Source organism: Botrytis byssoidea (genome assembly GCF_014898295.1).
Source record: "Botrytis byssoidea strain MUCL 94 chromosome Unknown BBYS_008, whole genome shotgun sequence".
NCBI lineage: Eukaryota > Fungi > Ascomycota > Leotiomycetes > Helotiales > Sclerotiniaceae > Botrytis > Botrytis byssoidea.
This window is the reverse complement of record NW_024065849.1, coordinates 55,605-78,636: the sequence shown is the minus strand read 5'-3', so window position 1 is coordinate 78,636 and position 23,032 is coordinate 55,605. Positions and strand designations below refer to the sequence as shown.

Here is a 23,032-nt window from a genome sequence, read left to right as displayed (position 1 = left end):
CCAAGGTATGCAATGAAAGCAGCAAAATTTGCACAAGTCAATGGACAATACATAATTCGCCACCAAGATAGCATAGAATCTAAGCATCATCTCAGGATTTACCTAGCGTGATAAATTGCAAGACTGATATTGATTTGACATGTTCAGTGACATTCCACTGATTCCAAAAAGAGTGCTTTGAAAGAGTTCCGGATTCCATCGCATCCGAAAATGGCTTTTCCCAACTTTCGCTCTTTTTAGCTCAGATTCTGATAGTGTGAAGCCCTCGGCTTGATCAGCAAATGGGACTTAACTTTAGCACTGGCTAAGAATGTCGTATTTCATGATTAGCTACAACGCTTGAGATAATATGGAGTAGTGCCAGTTTTGATGATATTGTCAAGTAAGATCTACAATCGTACATGAAAGCAAATTTAGTATTGCTACTCCATTTGCTCCGAAGATCGGTTTCTGCGGATCAGATTAGATGTAGAATTTTCATCTGATAAGATTAAAACCTGTGAGCATTCAACAAGCATCAAAGACCCCACCAATTTCACCACCCTTGTTTGGAACCTGCAGCTCGAGCCTCGTGCAGACTGCAGTAAGTATGACCGACCGCTGTTGACCAGGGTTATTGCATTCTTAGCTGAGAAAAACTTGAAATCCTGCATTGATGAAGTGGGTGGATGCGGTTCCAGTGTGTCCAATATAATCAACCCCCTTGTTCGCCATATACCTGGTGACTGGCCGGCAGTTCAACGGGTATTTGAGCCTGTAAGTATCGAGAGGATGTAAAAGCACGGTACAATCAATGATGGCTCGCGTTCTCATGCTCCTGAATATGGACGAGGTCGTCGTTGTGCGGACAGCAATAAGTGAGATATCGAGTATTCTTCTTTAGAAACAGCTGCATGATTAGGAGATGACATAATAGTAAGGCTGTCCTTTATATCACGTGATAATATATCTATCCCTCAATTCGCAAATCAAGCATGTGTGAGCAAGGGGTAGTTCTCCAGTCTTTTACATGCTTCGAAAACGAAGAAGATTAAAAGATGAAGCGTAGCATGATATATCATTCGTATTCTAAACCCGACATGGTTGTCCAATGCAGAAATAAAATGTAAAACACGTGATCTTGCAATAAAACCTAGAAAGCTAAGAGTCTGTTCCGCCTGTAGCGCGAATGGTACATGATCCCTCTATCCGCCTCGCCAAGGATTGAGAGTACGAATCGTACTCTCGTTTGGGCTACTTGTACTCCTCACTTGGAAACAGATGACGCTATCAATTTTGCCTTATTTTTTCCCAATTTCTTTAGCAGATGGCGCGTATTTCGAGTCGCCTTACCTGTTCCTTCCTTACTAGCTAGGTACTTCCATATACCATCTATTTAGCCCCTATCACCTCTGAGTATTCACACATGGAATACAGCATCTATCCACTTTTACCTTTTATCTCCGTTAATAGTAATACAGTAGCACCACCAATTCGTTCCATCAACCAATCCTGCCTTCTCTAATGGTCATCATTCAGATCTCTTGCTATATGACTAATTCAAGGTTAATACAAATCAATCATCTTTGCTCTTTCTATGGTAGGTTTCTCAACCCACGTGAATAACACAAGAGCTTGTTGTAGTTAATACACCATCATTACAATCACTGTCCGGCATGAGAAAGAAATACAAATACCCCCAGCAGTGACCTGACATTCAAATAATCTTCTGTAGCAACAGGACATATAAACCGATCATATGCACTTACAGCAGTCCAGATTATGAGGATCGACCTGCATGATCCAAAATGGATACAAAGATTTCGTGTTTGAATGACCCGCCAAGACTCTTGTCTGGGCCACAACTTTTACATGATTTGATCAGATGGGATGAATACGAAAATTCTTGTGCAATTGACTTCACTAGTCACGACAGACGAGAGAGGTATCGTTATCGAGATATACAAGCTTGTGTGACGTCTCTCGTTACACAAATCCAATCAACGATCAAAGGTCATCAAACATCTCAACAGCAGCACATCGTCCCAATATTGCTGCCACAATGTCCCGCATTATACATCTCTCAACTTGCAATCTTGCAGTCGGGAGGGGCCTTTTGCCCTATCAACCTCGATGCGCCGAGAGATAGAATACGATTTGTTGTGGGCGACGTCTCTGCGAGTATTATAATCACGACACCGGAGTTTCGAGACTCGGTTTCTTGGGAAAATGGCCCCAGAGTTATTGTCATCGACGAATTCCCCATTATTCCCAAGGAACTGGAAGAAATAAATGAATCACGTGAACCCACCAGCAACGATCTTGCATATGTTATGTACACTTCTGGTTCAAGCGGAACCCCAAAGGGAGTTACAGTCAGTCATCTAGCTGCTTCGCAGTCTCTTTTAACTCACGAGAGTCTTATTCCCAATTTTGAACGATTTCTCCAGTTTGCTGCACCGTCTTTCGATGTCTCTGTGTTCGAGATCTTCTTCCCTCTGACTAGAGGTCGAACATTGGTTGGATGTGATCGTAGTCAGCTACTTAACGATTTACCAGGCATGATCAACAAGTTAGAAATTGATGCTGCCGAACTTACTCCAACCGTGGTGGGTGCTTTATTACAGAAAAGAGCCTATGTTCCCAAGTTGAGATTGTTGATGACGATTGGTGAGATGATGACGAGGCCAATCGTGGAAGAATTCGGTGGATCTGATGCCAAAGAGAGCCTTCTGTATGGAATGTACGGACCGACTGAAGCAGCCATTCATTGCACGATTCACCCCAAAATGAAAGCAAGTGCTAAACCAGGCAACATTGGAGTACCCTTTGAGACGGTATCCGCGTTCATAGCGGAAGCAGCTTCTGGGTCTGGAAATGAGCAGAATCTCAAATTCCTTCCCCAGGGCGAGCTCGGAGAGCTTGTTCTAGGCGGCCCGCAACTAGCAAATGGCTATCTTAACAGAGAAGAGCAGAACAGAGCTGCTTTTGTGACAGTGGCAGACAAAAGATACTATAGGACTGGTGATAAAGGTCGAATTCTTGAAGATGGAAGTATAGAGATTCACGGCCGTATGAGTGGCGGACAAGTTAAGCTACGTGGTCAACGTGTCGAACTTGGGGAAATAGAAGATGCTGTCTACAAACATCCTGGCATTAAGACGGTTGTAGCTGTCGTGATAAGCGGAGTACTTATTGTGTTCGCTCTTACAAATGAAGAAGAAACTCGTCCTGATCAAGTTCTGAACACTTGCTCACAGTGGCTTCCGAATTTCATGGTACCCAGCGAGATCATTCTCCTGCAAGAATTTCCTTATCTACCATCGGGAAAGGTAGATAAAAGAAAATTGCAAGTAAACTACCAGCAACGACGTGAAGAAGGGGACGAACAATCAAACTTCACACAAACTGAAGTAATCGTGAGAGAGGTCTTGCGCGAGATACTTGGTCCATTCCCCCCAAATATACGCTTGGCAGCGGCAGGCCTTGACTCTCTCATTTCTATTAAAGTATCCAAAGAACTTCGATTGAGAGGATTCAACGTCGCAACTTTAGCTGTATTACAAGCCGAAACATTAACCTCGCTGGCGAGACTTTGTGAAAGTTGTCCCCAGGTTCCAAGTTCAGGCAAGGCTCAATTGGCCACAACCAACCCAGAAATGCACGCTATGCTCAATGGCAATGCAAATGACGTAGAAATTTCCTACCCATGTACTCCGCTTCAGAATGCAATGCTTGCTGAAACTGCCCTCGATGGGAGAGCTTACCACAACTGGATCGAGTTAAGTTTACCCGAACTTAGCGATATCGACAAACTCTATACGAAGCTAATAGATCTCGCTGATTGCAATCCAATCTTGAAGACTGGTTTCGCAGAGTCCTCTGATAATAGTGGATATATGCAATTTGTATGGAAAACATTTCCCAGTTCAAACATCAAAACAGTAGACGATTTCACGTATGATTTTGGGGTTGGAAGTGGTTCACTTCATCGCCCGATTGTTTTCGAGATTTTACCTACTGAGTCCTGTCTAAAACTCTTGATCCATATTCATCACGCTCTGTATGATGCCTGGTCGATAGATCTTCTGCTTGATGATTTGAATTGTCTGTTGCAAGACGAGATTCCAATTCCACGCCCGTCATTCGCGGATGTTGTGGGGGGTTATCTCAATGGTAGCCTGTCTTCCGAATCTCAAGATTCTAAAGACTACTGGAAAGATCATTTGGTAGATCTCGAGCTTAGGAATTTACCAAATTTTCACACAACCAAGGTTGCTTCCGCCAGATTGGCAGTGGCGCATCACTCGACTCAACTTTTAACTTTTGATGTTGAACTAGCCGCGAAGAAACTGGCTTCAAGTCCACAAGCTATTTTTCAAGCCGCATACACTCTGATTCTGGCCTCTTACTTAGGATCAACAGATGTTTGTTTTGGTACTGTTTTCTCTGGAAGAACCATCCCCCTTGCTGGAATAGAAGATATTATCGGACCATGTCTCTCAACCTTACCGATCCGTGTCGATACCTCCATAGCTTCTACTCTCCAAGATCTCGTAGAAGAACTAAATAGTATAAATAGGAAACATCTTGAGCATAGCACCCTCCCACTCCGCGAGATCAAATCACTCAACGGTTTCGAGCCTCGACAGCCATTATTTGATACACTTCTAATATGGCAACAGACTCTCCATAGTTATGACCATAGCAGAAAGAATGTCATTCTTATCGACCAGCTTGATCAACTGGAATTTAATCTAACTCTTGAAATAACTCCTACATCCAACACAATTCAATTCAAAGCCAACTACCAACAGTCGATATTCCCAGAAAGTCAGATAAACATGCTTCTGCGTCAAATTGAATATGTCGCCAAAACAATCATTCAGCACGCAGGATCTTCGCCTATCAATGTCTTCAAAGAGAGCAACTCTGAATTACTATCTTTGGAGAATCACACACCTAGCCTTGACTTTGGACCCGAGACACTGATATCTCCAGTGGAAAAAGTCGCAGAAGAAGATCCCGATCGTCCAGCAATTGCGTTTGCTAGCAGAATCGAAGGTGGCAGTTCAGATATTCAATACATGAGTTATGGTGCTTTGAATGATCGTGCAAATCAGCTGGGCCACTACCTGTCTATTTATGGCGTTCTGCCAAATGATATTGTTTGTATATGTCTCGAAAAAAGTCATGATTTCTATGCTTCTGTATTGGCTGTTACGAAACTCGGCGCAGGTTATCTCCCAGTAACTCCCGATATTCCATATAACCGGTTGAATCATATCTTGAGCGAAGCTAAGGTAAAGGTGTTGATTGGGCATTCTTCATCAGGAAAATTGTTGAAACAATTTACGGAGAAAAAGATTGTTCACATCGACGAAACTGATTTAGATCAACGACCTACGAAGAACCTTGCTACTTCCTTTGAGCCGGAGAACATCTCATATTGCGTATTTACTTCGGGTAGTACTGGAACTCCAAAAGGAGTCCTTGTCACACAAGGCAATCTTCTGAGCAACCTTGACGTCTTAGCGGAGATTTATCCAGCAACTAGCGAGTCTAGACTTCTCCAGTCATGTTCACAGGCCTTTGACGTGTCTGTCTTCGAAATTTTCTTTACGTGGAGAATTGGTGGATGTCTGTGTTCTGCCGTGAAAGACGTTTTGTTTCGAGACATAGAACTTGCAATTCGCGTTCTGGATGTGACTCATCTTAGCTTGACACCTACTGTTGCTGCTTTGATCGACCCACTCAAAGTTCCTACAGTAGAGTTCTTGGTGACTGCTGGAGAGGCTGTGACGCAAAAAGTTTTCCATACATGGGCTGGCCATGGACTTTACCAGGGTTACGGCCCCAGCGAAACAACTAATATTTGCACCGTCAAGCCACAGGTCACTCTAGATGATCGTATTGACAATATTGGTCCTCCATTCAAAAACACGTCAACTTTTGTAGTTGCTCGCAATTCAGAATTCTCTTTGGTACCAAGAGGTGGCGAGGGCGAATTTTGCTTTGGTGGCTCTCAGGTCTTTAGAGGATACATGAATCGAGCTCAAGAAGAGGGAAAGATCATTGATCATCCCCAATATGGACGTCTATACAAAAGTGGCGACTTTGGACGTTTGATGTCAGACGGATCTCTTGTTTTTACAGGTCGAAAAGATGACCAAGTTAAAATCAGGGGCCAACGAGTTGAGCTTGGCGAGATTAATAATATCTTGATATCTTTACCAGACATTATAGATTGTGTAACAATGGTTATCAATGGGAAAGGTAGTTCACAACGCTTAGTTTGCTTTTTTACGACTCAGTCAACCACGTCTGGGAATCTTCTTCCTCTTCATGTCGATCCAGTCATTGTTAGCGAACTTTACAGAATACTTGAGTCAAAGCTCCCGAGCTATATGGTACCTTCAAACCTCATTCCAGTTTCAAACCTTCCATCGACGTCGCAAGGCAAGATCGACAAGCGTCGACTAATCAGCTTGTATGAAAGCTTTGAGCTCGCGTACCTTGATTCAACTACTAAATCTTCAAGATCTTCTACAAATCATCAGTGGAAAGAACTCGAGCTTGAGATCCGCTCCTCATTGAGTGAAATCTCAAAAGTTCCAGTAGAGGATATTGGTCCAGACACATCGTTCTTCAGCTTTGGTATCGACTCAATCTCAGCAATTTCATTTTCCCGGAAGCTACGTCAGATAACCGGAAAGACGATTGAAATTTCTGATATCCTGAAGCACACCTCCGTAGTCAGACTTGCCGAACATTTATCAACAGCCGATGGGCTTGTACGCGACGACATCTTGATGATTGATAGGAACTTAGGACTCAGCGATGAATTTGTAGCGTCTACTTTGTCCCAATTTACCAACTCGGAGAGAGTTGCGATAAGTGTTTTACCCTGTACGCCTTTGCAAGAAGCCATGCTGTCCGCGGCCGAGTTTTCCCCAGGCGCTTCGTATAACAACCATGTTATGTTCAACATATCTGGTGATCTTGAACGACTTCGTGGCTGTTGGCAAGAAATGGTTCGGAGACATGAAATTCTACGGACTTGTTTTCTTGCTACGGAAATGCAAAAATTCCCCTACGTTCAAGTCGTGTTGCAAGACTTTGAGTTCGAATTCGGCTCTATTGATTCTAGCACTTTACAGGCTGCCATTCTTGAAGTAGAGACACATTTATCACACAACAATAATGCCCCGCCTTACAAAGTCAACATCCTGCACTTCAATGGCCAAAAGCGTCTTTTAGTCTCAATGCATCACGCACTTTACGATGGAGTCGCCTTGGCAATCCTTTACGACGAAATTGAAAGGCTGTACAATGGTTTGCCTCTACTTCCTGAAGTTTCCTTTACTCCATTTCTAGAGCACATAAGCTCACTGGATATCGATTCCTCCGATAAGTTTTGGAAATCTACCTTAGAAGGATACCACCCACTTCATTTTGAAGATATGCCGGATCTGCCTGGCCGAGTTGAAATGGACAACTTTCGCATTCAGAGAATGATAGCGCGGATGCCTCTTAGTAGGGTCGAAAATAATATCAAGAAGCATAGTACTACCTCGCTCGCCGCGTTTCATGCGATCTGGGCTAGCCTTATGTCTGAACTTTTCAAGAGCACTGATATTTGCTTCGGAAATGTAGTCAGTGGTCGCACTGCCCCGGTCGGTGGTGTTGAGAGACTGGTCGCGCCCTGTTTCAACACAGTTCCAATTCGTTTGGAAAACATTCACAAGACCACTTACCTAGAGGCATTCAGAAAATTACAAAATGCAAATGCAAACTCCTTGCCATATCAATTCACTCCTTTACGACGACTCCAGTCAAAGTTTAGTCCCGATGGAACTCGTCTCTTTGATACCCTTTTCATTTTACAACAACCGTCGAAGGAAGTCGACTCTTCTATATGGTCCATTGTGGAAGAAAATGGTGCCATGGATTTTCCTTTAGTCTGCGAAATTATTCCCAAACCCAGCAACGATACCCTTGAGATTGTTCTTCATACGTCTACTTCTTTATTTTCCGATTACGATGCAAATAATTTAACTCAGAAATTCGAAGATTTATTACAAACCGCCCTGGAGAACCCTCGGCGTCAAATTATTTCCTCGTCGGCAAGAGCGCAGATTCTTGCCGGTGACGAGGAAAGAGAGAAAAGGCGGGTACAAATTTCAGACCCAGACCGTCAGGACAAAGGCATGAGTCCAATTGAACTAGAAATTCGAAATATAATCGCAGGATTTACAGATGTTCCTTCAGAAAAGATCGCTCGGGATACTAGCATTTTTAGATTGGGTCTTGATAGTATCAGTACAGTTCAGGTTGCGTCTCGCTTGAGGGCTCAAGGACATGATGTTCTTGCGAGTGATATTCTACAGCATCCCACTATCGCGCAAGTTGCTTCGCATCTTGAACAAAATGAATCTTCAGTGAAAGAGAACGACGTTCAGTTTGATTTCGCTTCTTTTGATCAGAGACATCGCGAGCCAATCTGTTCGAAAATTGGAGTTTTACCTAATGATGTTCAAGCCATCAGACCCTGCACAGCTGTACAAAAAGGCATGCTTGCTCAAAGCTTGCATTCCGGAGGACATGAATATATCAACACCGTGTATCTGGAGATTCTACCCGATCACTCACTAGAAGATATCAAAGATTCTTGGACTAAAGTTTGTAAGGCTCATGAAATGCTTCGAACAGCATTTGCTCAGGTTGAAGATCCAAGCCACCCCTTTGTAATGGTCACATTCACAGAAGACTCGTTTGTTCTCCCGTGGATTGAAAGTGGAGTTCACGCACCTTCTGATGATAAAGACCGTCTCCGAGACCCATGGGAAATGACCGTGAATAAAGAGGGGGAAATTTTTTTGCTCGGTTTCACTGCGCACCACGCACTGTACGATGCTCAATCTATGCAGATGATTTTTTCGGACTTTACAAAGCTATATCATCGTCAAGAGGTGGCCAGTCGACCTAGCATCAACAAAATCTTGGGCTCAGTTCTACAAGCATCTGAAGGAGCCCAAGCTGAGAAAAAAGCATTTTGGCAACTGCTTGAAAACCGGATTGTGGTCAACAAGTTCCCTGATTTAACTCCCCTTCGTGTTACAATAACTAGCAATGCAGTTCGCGAAATGAAATCTTCGGCTTCACTAAAAGATCTCGAGAACAGATGTCGAAAACTTGGAGTCACTATGCAAGCAGCTGGGCAAGCTACTTGGGCGAGGTTGTTGATGGCGTATACTGGAGAGAATGCCACGACTTTCGGCATGACGCTTTCTGGTCGATCCGTGTGTGATGATGCCAATTCAGTGGTCTTCCCAACTATTGTTACACTTCCTGTCAATTGCAACGTGGTTGGTAGTAACAATGAATTGTTATCCAGGACTATGTTATCTAATGCAAAACTTCATAATCATCAATTTACGCCGTTGACATCAATACAAAAGTGGTCTGGGTACCCCGAGGGACGGATATTTGACACCTTATTTGCGTACCAAAAATTACCTGAAGATGAACAAATTCCGAGTTCGCCATGGAAATTAGTAAAGGAGGAAGCTACAGTGGACTACGTCGTATCTCTAGAAGTCCAACCCTCATCATCGGGTGAAATCACAATTCGCTTATCATTCAGAGAAGATGTCGTACCTGCAGCTCATGCTGAGATAATTGTCAGACAATTTGATGCATTACTGTTGGATACCCTCCAAAATCCAGATCATGCTTGCAACATAGCGCCCGAAGCTGGAGTCGACTTACTCTCTATTACACCTGCACAGTATCCTGTTCTTCCGGACTCAGTAACCCTTCTGCATCGATACGTTGAAAGAGGGGCCAAGACGTGGCCAGATAAGGTCGCACTAGAGTTCGCAACTTGTCTTCAGCCAGGAAAATATCTAAGTCAAAAATGGACATATCGACAATTGGACGAAGAATCGAACAGGGTAGCTCAGATGCTTCAGAAACGTGGAACTACTCCGGGCGAAATAATTGCTGTTTGTTTTGATAAGTGTGCTGAGGCTTCTTTCGCAATTATTGGTATCATGAAGGCTGGTTGTGGTTATGTTGCACTGGATCCAAATGCTCCGGCTGATCGCTTGAAGTTCATCGTAGAGGATTCTGCTGCTAAGTTAATCATTAGTGCAGGCATCCCAGCCCAGAATTTGAGAACTTTTGTAGACGGGGAAATGATCGATCTGACTGATCCAGCCACACTTCGTGAATTTGAACCTCAGGCCCCTGAACTTTCCAGAGAAATCACACCCGAGGATATATCCTATTGTTTGTACACGTCTGGAACAACAGGAACACCAAAAGGATGTCTGCTTACTCATGAAAATGCGATTCAAGCGATGCTTGCATTTCAAAGATTGTTTTCTGGATATTGGACCACCGACTCGAAGTGGCTACAATTTGCTTCTTTCCACTTCGACGTGAGTGTGTTGGAACAATTTTGGAGTTGGAGTGTTGGAATTTGTGTAGCTACAGCTCCTCGAGATTTGATATTCGAGGATATTCCGGTTGCGATTCAACAACTGGGTATCACGCACATTGATCTAACACCAAGTCTTGCGCGCTTATTACATCCCGACGATGTCCCATCATTATGCAAAGGTGTTTTCATTACGGGTGGAGAACAACTCAAGCAAGAAATTCTTGATGTATGGGGCGAACATGCTTGCATTTACAATGGATATGGACCAACTGAAGCCACCATTGGTGTGACTATGTATCCTCGAGTACCGAAGAACGGTAAGCCTTCCAACATTGGTCCTCAATTTGACAACGTCGGATCATTCGTTTTGAAGCCAGGAACCGAGCTACCAGTTTTAAGAGGCGGCATTGGTGAACTTTGTGTTTCTGGAAAACTAGTAGGAAAAGGATATCTCAATCGCCCGGAACTTACGACTGAGAAATTTCCTACGCTTACTAATTTCAAAGAGCGGGTATATCGCACCGGAGACCTCGTTCGTATTCTGCACGATGGTACCTTCCTCTTCCTCGGTCGTGCTGATGACCAAGTCAAACTTCGTGGACAACGCTTGGAGTTAAGCGAAATCAATGAGGTAATCAAGAAAAGTAGGAACGATCTAGAAGAAGTAGTTACGTTAGTTCTAAGACACAAAGCACAGGCCAAAGAGCAGCTGGTCACATTTTTTGTCGTATCAAGAAAGACCGAGTTGAAAGATAGTGAAGCGATTCCCTTTATCAGAGATGCCTGCAGCTCGCGACTTCCTGGATACATGGTTCCAACACATTTCATTCCAATCAAAGCACTTCCTCTCAACGCAAACAATAAAGCGGATGCAAAACAACTCGCAGCTAAATTCAACGATTTGAGTATGGAAGATCTCCAAAACATGAGTACCCAGGTGCAGAACCATGCAGGGTGGACAAACAGAGAGAAGAAGGTGGTAGACATCATTGTTAAGGTGTTTCCAGTCGACGTTCCCGAGTTAACACGTAGTTCGAATATTTTCCAACTCGGTCTCGACTCCATTAGTATGACTGCCTTTTCAAGCTCCTTGAGAACCTCGGGGTACAATAATGCCACCAACGCAACCGTCAGAAGTAATCCCACGATCGGGAAATTGGTTGAAGCGCTTCTTGCTGCCAAAACAAACGATGGTACAGAAAACCCACATCTTATTACAGCTCAACTGAGAATTGCCGGCTTTGCACAGCAGTATACAGTCGCTATTTGCAAGGACTTAGCGGTTTCACCGGAACATATCGAGAGTATCGCGCCTTGCACTCCTGTCCAGGAAGCAATGATCTACAGGTTACTTGAGAGCGATGGAAAATTGTATTATAACCACTTCAATTATAGGTTAAGATCCGGAGTCGATTCTGAACCTGCTAGATACTTGTACGATGCGTGGGATCGTGTCGTTTCTAACCTGCAGATCTTGCGAACTAGATTTGTTTTGACAGACGATGGCTATGCCCAGGTGGTTCTCACACCCAGAGCATCTTCGAAGCATTGGGAGTCAGGTATTGTATTAGAAACCTTAGACATTCTTAAGAAACCGTGGTCTTTTGATGTTCAACGTGATGGAGAAGAATGTTTTCTAGTGTTGAGTATTTTTCATGGTCTTCATGATGGACGCAGTCTGGGAATGATGCTAGCTCATTTTTGCGACGAATTCCGCCAATTACCGAACATTCAATATGGACCGGATTTCCATTCATCGTTGGCTTATGGTCCGCTATCAATGGTTCCCGGAAAAGAGCCATTCTGGAAATCCCATTTACAGACATGGACTTATTATTCCTTGCCTCATAATCACATGGATCTAGGACCTCGCATGTTCTCTCGTACACTTGACCTACAAGACTTTGAAATAAGACGAAAAGCCTTATCTGTTGCGCCGCAAGCTATAATCCAAGCAATCTGGATCTCAGCTGTTCAAGAAATCATTTCTAAGAAGCTGACGACAATTGGCATTGTCACATCCGGCAGAGCCATCGATTTTGAAGGAGTCGAAAAAGTTGTCGGACCTCTTTTCAACACTGTGCCCTTCCATCTTCCGGTCCAAGATGACACTCAAATTTCCTCAATCATACAGGAGTGTCACCAAATCAATATGGAAATGCAAGAATTTCAACATACGCCATTGAATGAGATTAAAAAGTTGCTTTCTGTTGCAGCTACAAAACCACTCTTCGAGGCTCTATTCGTATTTCAACGTCCAGATGCCAATGAGGAGCAGTCATCGAATATGCTGGAAAAGACGATATTTACTAGGAATCAGCACATAGATGCAGACGTAAGTGAACAGGAACGATTTCGAATAGAAGTCAAGCTGACAATCATGTAGTACCCGATAGCACTCGAAGCTACTCTGAACCACGATAGTACCAAGCTTGTGTTGAATATGGTCGTAGAGAGCTCAGTTTTGTCGGAAGTATTGGCAAGCCTTGTTCTCACGAGTATGGATAGCACACTTCGAACTATTCTTTCCGGCAACGGTAAAGCGACACGAATGGTTGGGACTAAACCTTTTGATCCGCTCGAATTACTTTTTTCAAGACCCCTTGTTCAGCCAAACTTTAGCGAAAATTCAAGTCACACACAGCCATCTTCAGGATCATCACACCAATTTATTCACTCAGGCCAAATACCTCTAAGCAAAGAAAAAAGTGATGTTGTTTGCAAGGAGATTGCAGTTTTGGCCAAAGTTGATAAAATAGATATCCATGATCCTAGATCGATATTTGAACTTGGACTTGATAGCATCGATGTAATCAAGCTGTCTTCACGTCTGCGAAAGAACGAGATTGTGATATCTGTCAGCGGAATTATCAAATGTCAAACGATCACCAAGATCATAGAAGCTGCGATGCTGTCCAAGGAAATCTCATCCGACACACTATCCACAAAGAGACTGGTGGATATTAGTCGCAAGCTTGGTGGGTATCTGACGCCTAGGCTTCCTGCAGACTTCGAATCCGTTTTACCGGCTACACCTTTACAAGAGAGCATGTTAAAGGAAATGATTGCTTCCAATTTCAAAAGCTATTTGACCATCCAGGTTTTCGAACTAAGTGACAAAACTCAAGAAAAACGACTGTTGGACGCTATGGATCTTGTTATTGAAAAGTCGCCGATTCTGAGAACGACCTTTCTTGAAGTTCAAGACCCACAATCTCCCGTGAACTATGCACAGATTGTCCACAAAAGATGGAAAAAGATAGGCAAAGAATATCCAGTCACTGGAAAGGGTCATGCAAGCCTCGAAGAACTTTTACAAACAGTGGAAAACAGATTAAGAGCACGCATGTTGTCGATAAAGCGCGAATTATTTGGAATAATCCCTGTCCATTTTGAGAGCAGGAGATTCATCGTAATGGGGATTTCGCATGCTATCTACGACGGCAAGTCACTGCCAATGATACACGATGACATCAGCAAAGCTTATAGGGAACAAACGATTGCTAGCCGTCCAGATTATAGACCGTGTCTCGCAGAGATCTTCAATGCTGACAGTCATGAAGCAAAAGATTTTTGGAAGGCTACATTGTGGAACTCGCCCCCAGCGATATTTCCAAAGCAGGAGTTATCACCAATTGACGAGACTACGACTCACCGACATGAGAAGCATTCCGAGTTTTCTCTAGAGGAAATCAAAAGTTTCTGTCGCTCTTCTAATATTACCCTGCAGACTCTGGGACAAGCATGCTGGGCTTTAGTTCTTGCAGAACTCATGGGTCAATTTGATGTTGTGTTTGGCACCGTGCTTGCCTGTCGTGATACAAGTGATATAGCCAGCGAAGTAAATTTCCCACTGTTCAATACTGTGGCAGTTCGATCAGTGCTTCGCGGAACGGTGGGTCAAATGCTCCGGGATATGCAAGAAAAGAGTGATATGGCTCGTCAATTCCAACAATTCCCCCTTGGCAAAGCTCAAGCACTCGCGCTTGGCTCTCGAGATCATTCAACCAAAGATACCACTTTTTTCGACACATTATTCACGTATCAAGGTGCTCGAATTGAGAATGAATCCGATCCATTATATTCGTCATTCGGTGGTTCTTCAGACGTTCAATTCGCAATTTGTGTTGAAATGGAGGTTGAAGATAAAACTGATCGTCTTTACTGGACAACGGCTTGTAAGTCTGTGGCTAGAAACCTCTCGCAAACCAAAGATATTCTCGAAAAATTGGACAAGGTTCTTGGGAGAATCATGGCAGACAAGCAAGAACAGATTGTTACAATTCACAGCGACGGGGTCTCTGTATGCGGATCTTCAAAATTTCAGCTTCGAGAAAGTCCCCATCTGCACAAAGACTCCAAAGTGTCTTCTGCTTGGTCTCAAATAGAAATGGATCTCCGAAGATCAATCTCTATCGTTTCAGGTGTCCCGGAGCAAGATATACTTAAAGACTCAACAATATTTCAACTGGGCTTAGATTCAGTTACAGTCCTCAAACTTCCAGCACATCTCAAGAACTACAAACTTCATCTGACTGTTTCGGAAATTATGAGACATCTCACAATCCAGGATATGGCTGATCATTTACTTGGGAAACAAGACCTTGAATCGAATACTCCTGCTAATGTCGAGGTCGATGTTGATCTCATCCTGGTTCAATCTACGCCATCCATCGACCAGGATCAACTCAAGCAATTGATTGATTCTTCAGGCGAGATAGACTACATTATGCCCGCAACTGCAGGTCAAACGTGTATGATCAGACACTGGCAAAACTCTCAAGGATCACTCTTTCAAGCAACCTTTGAGTTCAAGTTATCTAGCGGCTACGATCCACATCTGCTCGATCTTGCCTGGTATAATTTGCTACTTCAGCATGATATTTTACGAACTGGTTTCATTGACTTAGAGTCAAGCATCGTTCAAATTGTTTACAAAGAACCGACAAGTGTAATAGAATATGGTGAGGAGCGACCTAGTCTTCAACAGCGATGTACTCTTCAAGATCCACCAATAAGTCTTTTTGTCATCACGTCACCGAATAGCTTGGGACAGGCTGAAATGCACCTAGTTATTCATCATGCTCTTTATGATGGAATCAGCATCTCTTTGTTGTTCAAGAAGTTAATGGCTTGGTATAATCACGCGAATACCATGGCTAGGTCTACGTCTACAATTGCCAAAAATAGATGGAAGACATTTGTTGCGACGGCAATACAGGAGAAAAATAATCCATCCGTGAGAGATCAATGGATAGACTATCTTGGCACGGTTTCCTCTCGCCAGTCAAGCCTTGATCTAGATCTCGAATTCGAGGTAATAGGACCGGGAATCAGGAAGCCTAGTCGAGTTGAAGTTTTCAAACCTGGTCTACCAGCCAAAGGTGTCAAGACACGTGCACAGAATGCAGGTGTTTCTATTGATCACATACTTATCGTTCTAGCGTCGATAGTCTTAAACGATCAACAAAACAAGAATGACGAGGACGCTGAAGAAGGTCTCATCGTTGGTCTATATTTAGCCAATCGCTTCCCATTTTCGCAGAATCTTTCTACAATGATGGCACCCACGCTCAATCTATTGCCAATCAAAATCGTGCCAATAGATGGAGATGAAGATGATGATCTAGCGATATCAGAGTTGGCCAAGAATGTGCAGAAGGATTTAGCCAAGATTAGTAGAGGGGGAATGGCTAACGTGGGGCTGGACGAAATCTACCAGTGGACTGGTGTGAAAGTGCATGGATGGATCAATATTGTCAAAAATGTTTCTCATCACGGTGCGAAGATAGATGAAGAAGACTCCGCAGAGATGTCGGATTGGGAAGTTGTTGAAGACTTTAATGGAGGTACGACGAAGGAGCATGAGAAGCCTCAAGGAGAGTCCGGTCTAGAGTCTGTGAAGGATAAGCAAGAAAACACGACTGCAGATGATCTGTTCCAACCACTGTTTAATACGGAAGGATATGCTAGAGTGGTGAGGCCAAAGAGGGATCAGAATATGTTTGTTAGGAAGGATTCGGGGGCTTATCCTGTGAGTTTTGATTTTGATTTTTGTTCCCATTTATTGACATTCTTCGTCATTGATCTGTTCTTCTATTCCACCATTTGAAAGACAACTTACTAATTTTTGATCATTTATAGCCATCGATCGATATAGAGATTCGCTATCATCCCGAGAATGAAACAATCGATATCGGAATCTTTGGGCCGGATGATATGTTTAGTCTTGCGCAAGCTGAGGAGTGGATTAAAATGCTTAAAATGTTATGCTTTTGAGATGGGAGAGCAGGAATTTTATTGTCGTTAGAGTTATAATGGGGGGAGGGGATTTTTTTATTTATATTTCTGATTCGGGATAAATGTTTGATGGGATTAGATTAGACGTTGTTTTTCTTCTACCATGGAGTTATACAGTATAGCTATTAGAGTTCTTGAGAATCAGTCCTGTAGTTAGAGAGTTCGCTATAAATTATATTGTTCTTTGTATATTCATGATCGCTTGTCTAGCATTTTGTATCTTGAGTTGTTGTACACAGTATATTCTGGAGATGAACCCTCGTTTTCACTCAACATGCCTGTATTTATGTAGTTTAAGACACGAGAATGTTATCTAGCTTGTACCTGTTTTCATTATGTACCTATAGGTTGCATATATTTATATAGTATTGCACTTAGTATTCTGATTAATAACTCCATTGTATGTATTCCTATTCTGTAAATTAGACGACGGGCGCTTGGTAGCATGAGATTTGTGATTATACCTTTCTATTATTATTTAAATCGGATTTGTAGGAGCTTTATTCTGTTGAGTGAGCTATGAATTGAAATTTATACCCTTGAAATAGACTATGTTGATAGTAATTAAGACATCTTTTCATCAGCGGTATACCAGTATAATACTCGCTACGATTCCCCCTATCATATTGAAACTTCAGACCACTAGTGGGTGTACGGACTCACGGGACAGTATAAAAATGAACTTGTAAATATCTTTTGATATATTGAATCATTTATTTTAAAATTTGTTATATTTCTTAAATAAAGATAAAATAATCAAAACACAAATTTTGATATCAAACAACTGAAGAATGGATTTATTGAAAATATTGAAAATTGGGAAGTGTCCCGTCAGTCCATGCACCCACTGGTGGACGATTAAGGTAGATTACCCCACTACTTCTTTCAATGATGACGCCAATGATTTTACGAACCGTGCCGCACCTTCAACCAAAATAAACTGATCAAGACTCTTATCAACATTTTGTGCTGGTATCAACTCAACGTCGTCTTCTCAATACAATACAAAGAGAGTGACCATGTCTCTCGCACAATTACAAAACCTCTTACCTCTACCAGAGGAAGATTTAAAGCAAGTAATAGACTACGCAAACACACTTTCTAAACCTGCCGCTCGAGATCATTTCATCGATCTACTAGGAGAATCACCCGGAAGCATCGAATTCATCTCTTCATTCAATTCCAGACGACAAGATCCAACTGCAAAAGCTGCTCCACCACAGGCACAAACATACTCACAAGCTTCAGCACAATCTTCAACACAGGGATCTACATCCGGCGTCCCTAAATCAACTCGAGGACCCAAAAAGAAGAAGGCTCCTATTCATACACCAGCACCGCGACAAGTTCAAGAGACGTATACAGGGCAGGGAACCGCATACAAGAAGAAAGACGAAGATGACTACGTATCCCGCAAATCCACACCCGTATCCTCATCTAAAGTCTCAGGATCCCCAAACGCCTTCACCCTCGACCCTACCCCATCCGCCATCCAAGCACCCATTCCTCGCCCCCCTCCCTCAGCAGCCGGCACCCTGATCTCTGATTTCGGCAAGAAATCCAAATCCAGCGCCTCCTCTCGCGCTGCCTCTCAAAACCCCTCTCGCAATGCTTCGCCCGCCCCAAAAACAAAAGTAAACATCACCGGCGGAAACGCCATGCACGGCGCCTCAACCGTCCTCTCTGATCTCGACGCCGCAATCCGCACCCTCGAAATCTCAACCAATTCTTCGCTGGCCTCGTCAGATCCCGCAAAACGGAGATGCAATTGTATAGCCACGCGACATCCATTGCTGGCCGCAGCGCCGAATTGTCTCGCGTGCGGAAAGGTAATCTGTGTGAAAGAGGGATTGGGTCCTTGTACTTTCTGCGGAACAGATATCCTGGGAAAGGATGAAATCCAATCTATGATCCGCAAATTGCGGGAAGAGCGCGGAGTGGAAAAACAACGTCTAGACGCCTCGTCGCATCGTCGCGCCGAGGTCTCCCGTACACCTGCGCCCTTTTCGGCACCCAAAACTAACGATATGACGCCCGCGGAACAGAAAGCGAAAGAACATCGTGATAGGTTGTTGGGGTTCCAGGCCCAGAATGCGAAGCGGACAACGGTCCGTGATGAAGCTGCGGATTTTGATACGAGTCTTGCGGCGAGTGTGGCGGTTGGAGGAGGAAGTGGCATGGGGGGGATGTGGGCGAGCCCTGCGGAGAGAGCGAGGGAGTTGAAGAGGCAGCAGAGGGTTTTGGCGGAGCAGGAGTGGAATGCGAGACCGGAGTATGAGAAGAGAAGACAGGTTGTCAGTGTGGATTTGGTGGGCGGGAAGATTGTGAAGAGGATGGCGAAGATTGAGGCGCCGAAGTTTGAGAGTGAGGGGGAAGAGGAGGTGGAGGATTTTCAGGTGGTGGAAACTGTGGATGGGGGAAATGTGGGAGGAGGCATGTTTAGTAGGAATCCGTTGTTGGGGGGTCTGATTAAACCTGTTTGGACCGCGAAGAAGGTAGAGGGGAAAGGCAAGGAGAAGGAGACTGAAGGAGATGGTGGCGATGGCGAGGGAGAAGTTGTCAGGAAAAAGAAAACGTGGAGAAGAGTACAAGATGATATGGATGATAATGAAAATATTATATTAGACGGTGGAGCCTTTGGTGGGGGCGAAGGGAAGGAAAATAGAAGAGAAGGCGCAGAGGAACATGCTATTGGTTAGGCTCGTATCTTGACAGCCAAATATTTAGACAATAGAGGAAATCATTCAACCTGCAACTCATATGCAGATTTCTCTTGATAAGATGAGCTTTTATATTTATGTGGGCTGAGTTGTACTTCCTTGCAGTGTGCTACCGACGTTAGAGTCCTAGTTATATCTGACGAAAAACACGAATTTACCATCATTTCACGCTTCGAAACATTGATCTCAGTATACGTTGATCATATATTCATTCGTCCTCTAATAGCTTTTGGAAGCAACTCTGTCTAAATTTCTTTTTCCTCTTTTTGGTCCCTCTTCCAGCATTCCTATGTTAATCCTCTTATGACACTTAGGCAAATGACTCATTCTCTCCCTATCTACAACCACTCATATCTACCCACTACGCCTTTAATTCTTCCATCAACCCCTCCAACGTTTCCCACCCCTTTGTCCCCTCCCAGAAATCCCTTCCCTTCCCCATAACCCCTCTAACCGCACTCCTCGCCTTCGCCTTCCACTTCCCCTCCTCCCCGAAATTCTCATACGCACCCACCAATCTCTCCGTCGTCCCCACAACACTCATCCACAGCTCCTCCTTCTCCAACCACCCCTCCTCATTCATACTCATCCTCCACGCCTTCTCTGCCGCCTCCAATGCCCCCTTGTAATCCCGCTGCCACAATCGCAATTTCTCCACCATCTCGTACAATTCCACGCGCTTCGTAATCAGAGGAATGATATCCCGATCCATCATTTCGATTACGGCACGCGCGAGCGTCCCGCGCTTGGGCACCCAGATGCCTGTTTCCCCCGAGGAACCAACTTCATCTGTCTTATCCCGACTAACGACTTCGATCACGAGAGAAGAGAGTATATCCATATCGATTGCGTATTCGCCGACATTAGGTGCGCGAATGCGCAGGATATTGCGCAGGCCCATGAGAATTTCGGGGAAGGCGGGGGGACTCATGCGTGTCGCGATCGTGATGACGTTATCCCAGATTTTCCAATTGCCGTGGGCAATGGCCGCGCCTCGTTTGTAGGCCATCAGAGCTTGCCTGAGGATTTCTTTGGGATCATTGGATCTATCGCTTGTATTGAGAGAAAAGTCAATTTCTTCATCGTCTGGAATATCGGTGGATGCTTCTTCCTTCTTTGCGATTTTTTGCAAGGAAACAAGTTCGTCGTGTTTGGATAGTAGTGCGGAGCCGAGATTGCTGTATGTCTTCGCATCGGTATCATCGATCATAATACTTTGTTGGAAAGCAATAACGGCACCATCCCAGTTTCCAGTCTTGAGATCGATATCACCGAGTCGAGACCAGGTATCGTTGTTTTGACGATTAACAACCACGGAAGCGAGGTAAGCTTCACGGGCCGCAGCGAGATCGTTTTTTCGTGTGTAGTAGTCTCCAAGTGTGCGTTGAGCACGCGCATAACGTTGTTTAGATATTTCCCACGCACGTTGCCAGCAGGTTGGATCTTGATCGAGATCTCCTAAGATACACCAAAGACGGGGTGCGTGGGGTGGAGGGGGAGTGCGCATTTCTCCATCCCATTTTTCCTTCACGACAGCATCAGCGTCGATATCGTATTTGTCCATGTCTGGGCCTTGGGAAGAGTAGTAGAGCTGTCTTCGGACAACTTGTCGAGCTTTGTCTTCTTGGGCGACGGAATGATAACATAATGCTACTTCGGCCCACATCTTTAGTCTCTTGAAGATTTCGAGAGCGCTGACGAGGGAGCCGGCATTTGACCATGCAAATGCGAGTTCAGTTTCGATTTCCCATCTTGTGGGTGTGTTAAGTTGATTGACGTATCTCAATCTTTCAGTGACCGGAGCAGATTCGCCGGCTTTGGCTCGTGGAAGGAAAGAAGTTACTTGGATTTGTGGCACTCCGTCTGCATCTGCTGTTGGTGTAGATTCTTGTGTATCGGCAATAATTTGATCCACGATGACTTGTAGTTGAAGAACAGATCTTTCTTGAGTTCTGGATCTGTGGGCTTCGATTCTGCTTCGGACCAAGAGAGCTTGTGTATAAATTTGCCAATTAGTGGGTTTATCTGAGAGAACACGAACAGCATATGGTAGGATCTCTTCGCTGTTCAACTTGTCAAGAGGAGACAGAGTATCTTTGAGAGTAGCTTCTGTTAACAGGGCAATCTGGTCCAGAGGATGAAGTTGTGGTTGCTCATCTGGTTTCATACCAGCTAAAGCTGCTGGTAAACTTGAGTTATCTACTTTGTCGGATGGTGTTTTGGCAAACTCAATAGACTCCAATAATGTGTCATCGTTCAAATCCAACGCTTGAGGACCGGTTGTGCTTTCCTGCTCGACATCAGATGACGAAGCCTTTTCCTCTGATTTTTCTGCCGATTCCACGACCTTGGTACTCGCATCGTCCTCTCTACTCTTTGCATAAACAACCAATTGCGAAATATCAGTCTGTTGAAACTTTGTCCTCTTTCCCAAGGCTCCAGAAAGAGCATATTCGAATCCCGAAACCTCACTAGCTTTCTTCACATTTTCTCTAGCCTTCAAGTCCAAGCCTTCCATAATATAAATCTGGGCTTTCTCCAACAATAACATAACCTTCGCATCCGTTCCAAACGGACTTTCCTCTACAAACATCTCATTTTCCAAATCCTTTAAATCCTGTTCAATCAAATCCTGCAAGACCGTCGAATCACTCATTCTCCCATTCATCGAATATCCACTCAACAATCGTTGATGATAAGCATTGATTCTAATTCTCATCCACTTACAATCCCAGGTTTTCACCCAGGAACGTCTTGGGAAAACGACCGTAAAGATATATCTTGCCAGACAAAATAATTCCACCTTGGGAATGTATTGATACACACTCACACCATCCACATCCAAACTCCTCAAACATTTCTCTCTCAGCTCATCAGCATTCCATTCCGAACTTTGAAAAACATCTCCAAAATCTACTGAAGGTCCCGTAACATTTGTTTGGAGGAATGCATTGAACGCTGCCAGTCCCGTGATGAATGTATAAAGAATAACTTCCCGATTTTGAAGATTTGCATCTTTGAGAGCAAGAGTTTGATCTTCCTTGGAAAGATGAACGTTCTCTGCTAAGATTTGTATGAGGATTTGCGCAGTGGGCGTGCGGAGGACGGCTTTGTAATCTCCACTGAGATAATTTGTGACAATTTCCGATACAGCTTCAAGTTCTTTTAATTGCTCTAAATTGAACAGTAAGGCATCCAATGTGCCGCCCTTGCCGCCGGTAGACAGATCTGAGGCGAAAGACATAATGAATATATTTTCGTTGTTGTTGTATTGGGCTTCAAATCTTTTTTTTTTCATGTGGGAAAATTTGTCAAGGTCGGATGAAATGATTTGTAAGCGATGATTTTCAAATATCAAATACCTCGTAAATCAGACTTCATATTCCGTGTAATTCCATGTATCGGTATACTTCAAATCCAATCGTTGAAAGATTCACATATCATTTGGAAAACGGTGGAAGAGAACTCACTCATAGTATTCATGTATACGCATACGCTGTCAACTTTTACATTGATGTTCTTTCGATACTAATTCTACTGCAAAATGTGGTTATTTCCTCTTTCCAGTCAACAGGTGATCAGTCAG

General features: G+C 43.8%; 3 protein-coding genes across 3 annotated transcripts; 2 read left to right on the top strand and 1 right to left on the bottom strand.

Moving 5' to 3' along the window:
- Positions 1–1,787: 1,787 nt before the first annotated feature.
- EAE97_004648 (uncharacterized protein) lies at positions 1,788–16,923 on the top strand (the record flags this gene model as incomplete). Its single annotated transcript, XM_038875160.1, has 3 exons — positions 1,788–12,761; positions 12,813–16,460; positions 16,571–16,923. 3 exons carry the CDS (start codon positions 1,788–1,790, stop codon positions 16,703–16,705), a joined length of 14,757 nt encoding a protein of 4,918 aa, XP_038733517.1. The 3' UTR covers positions 16,706–16,923.
- An 822-nt stretch (positions 16,924–17,745) lies between these two features.
- On the top strand, positions 17,746–19,425 carry EAE97_004647 (uncharacterized protein; the record flags this gene model as incomplete). Its single annotated transcript, XM_038875159.1, has 1 exon — positions 17,746–19,425. The coding sequence occupies one exon, from the start codon at positions 17,746–17,748 to the stop codon at positions 19,423–19,425; it is 1,680 nt and encodes a 559-aa protein (XP_038733516.1).
- A 382-nt stretch (positions 19,426–19,807) lies between these two features.
- On the bottom strand, positions 19,808–22,690 carry EAE97_004646 (uncharacterized protein; the record flags this gene model as incomplete). Its single annotated transcript, XM_038875158.1, has 1 exon — positions 19,808–22,690. The coding sequence occupies one exon, from the start codon at positions 22,688–22,690 to the stop codon at positions 19,808–19,810; it is 2,883 nt and encodes a 960-aa protein (XP_038733515.1).
- Between the last annotated feature and the right edge of the window lie 342 nt (positions 22,691–23,032).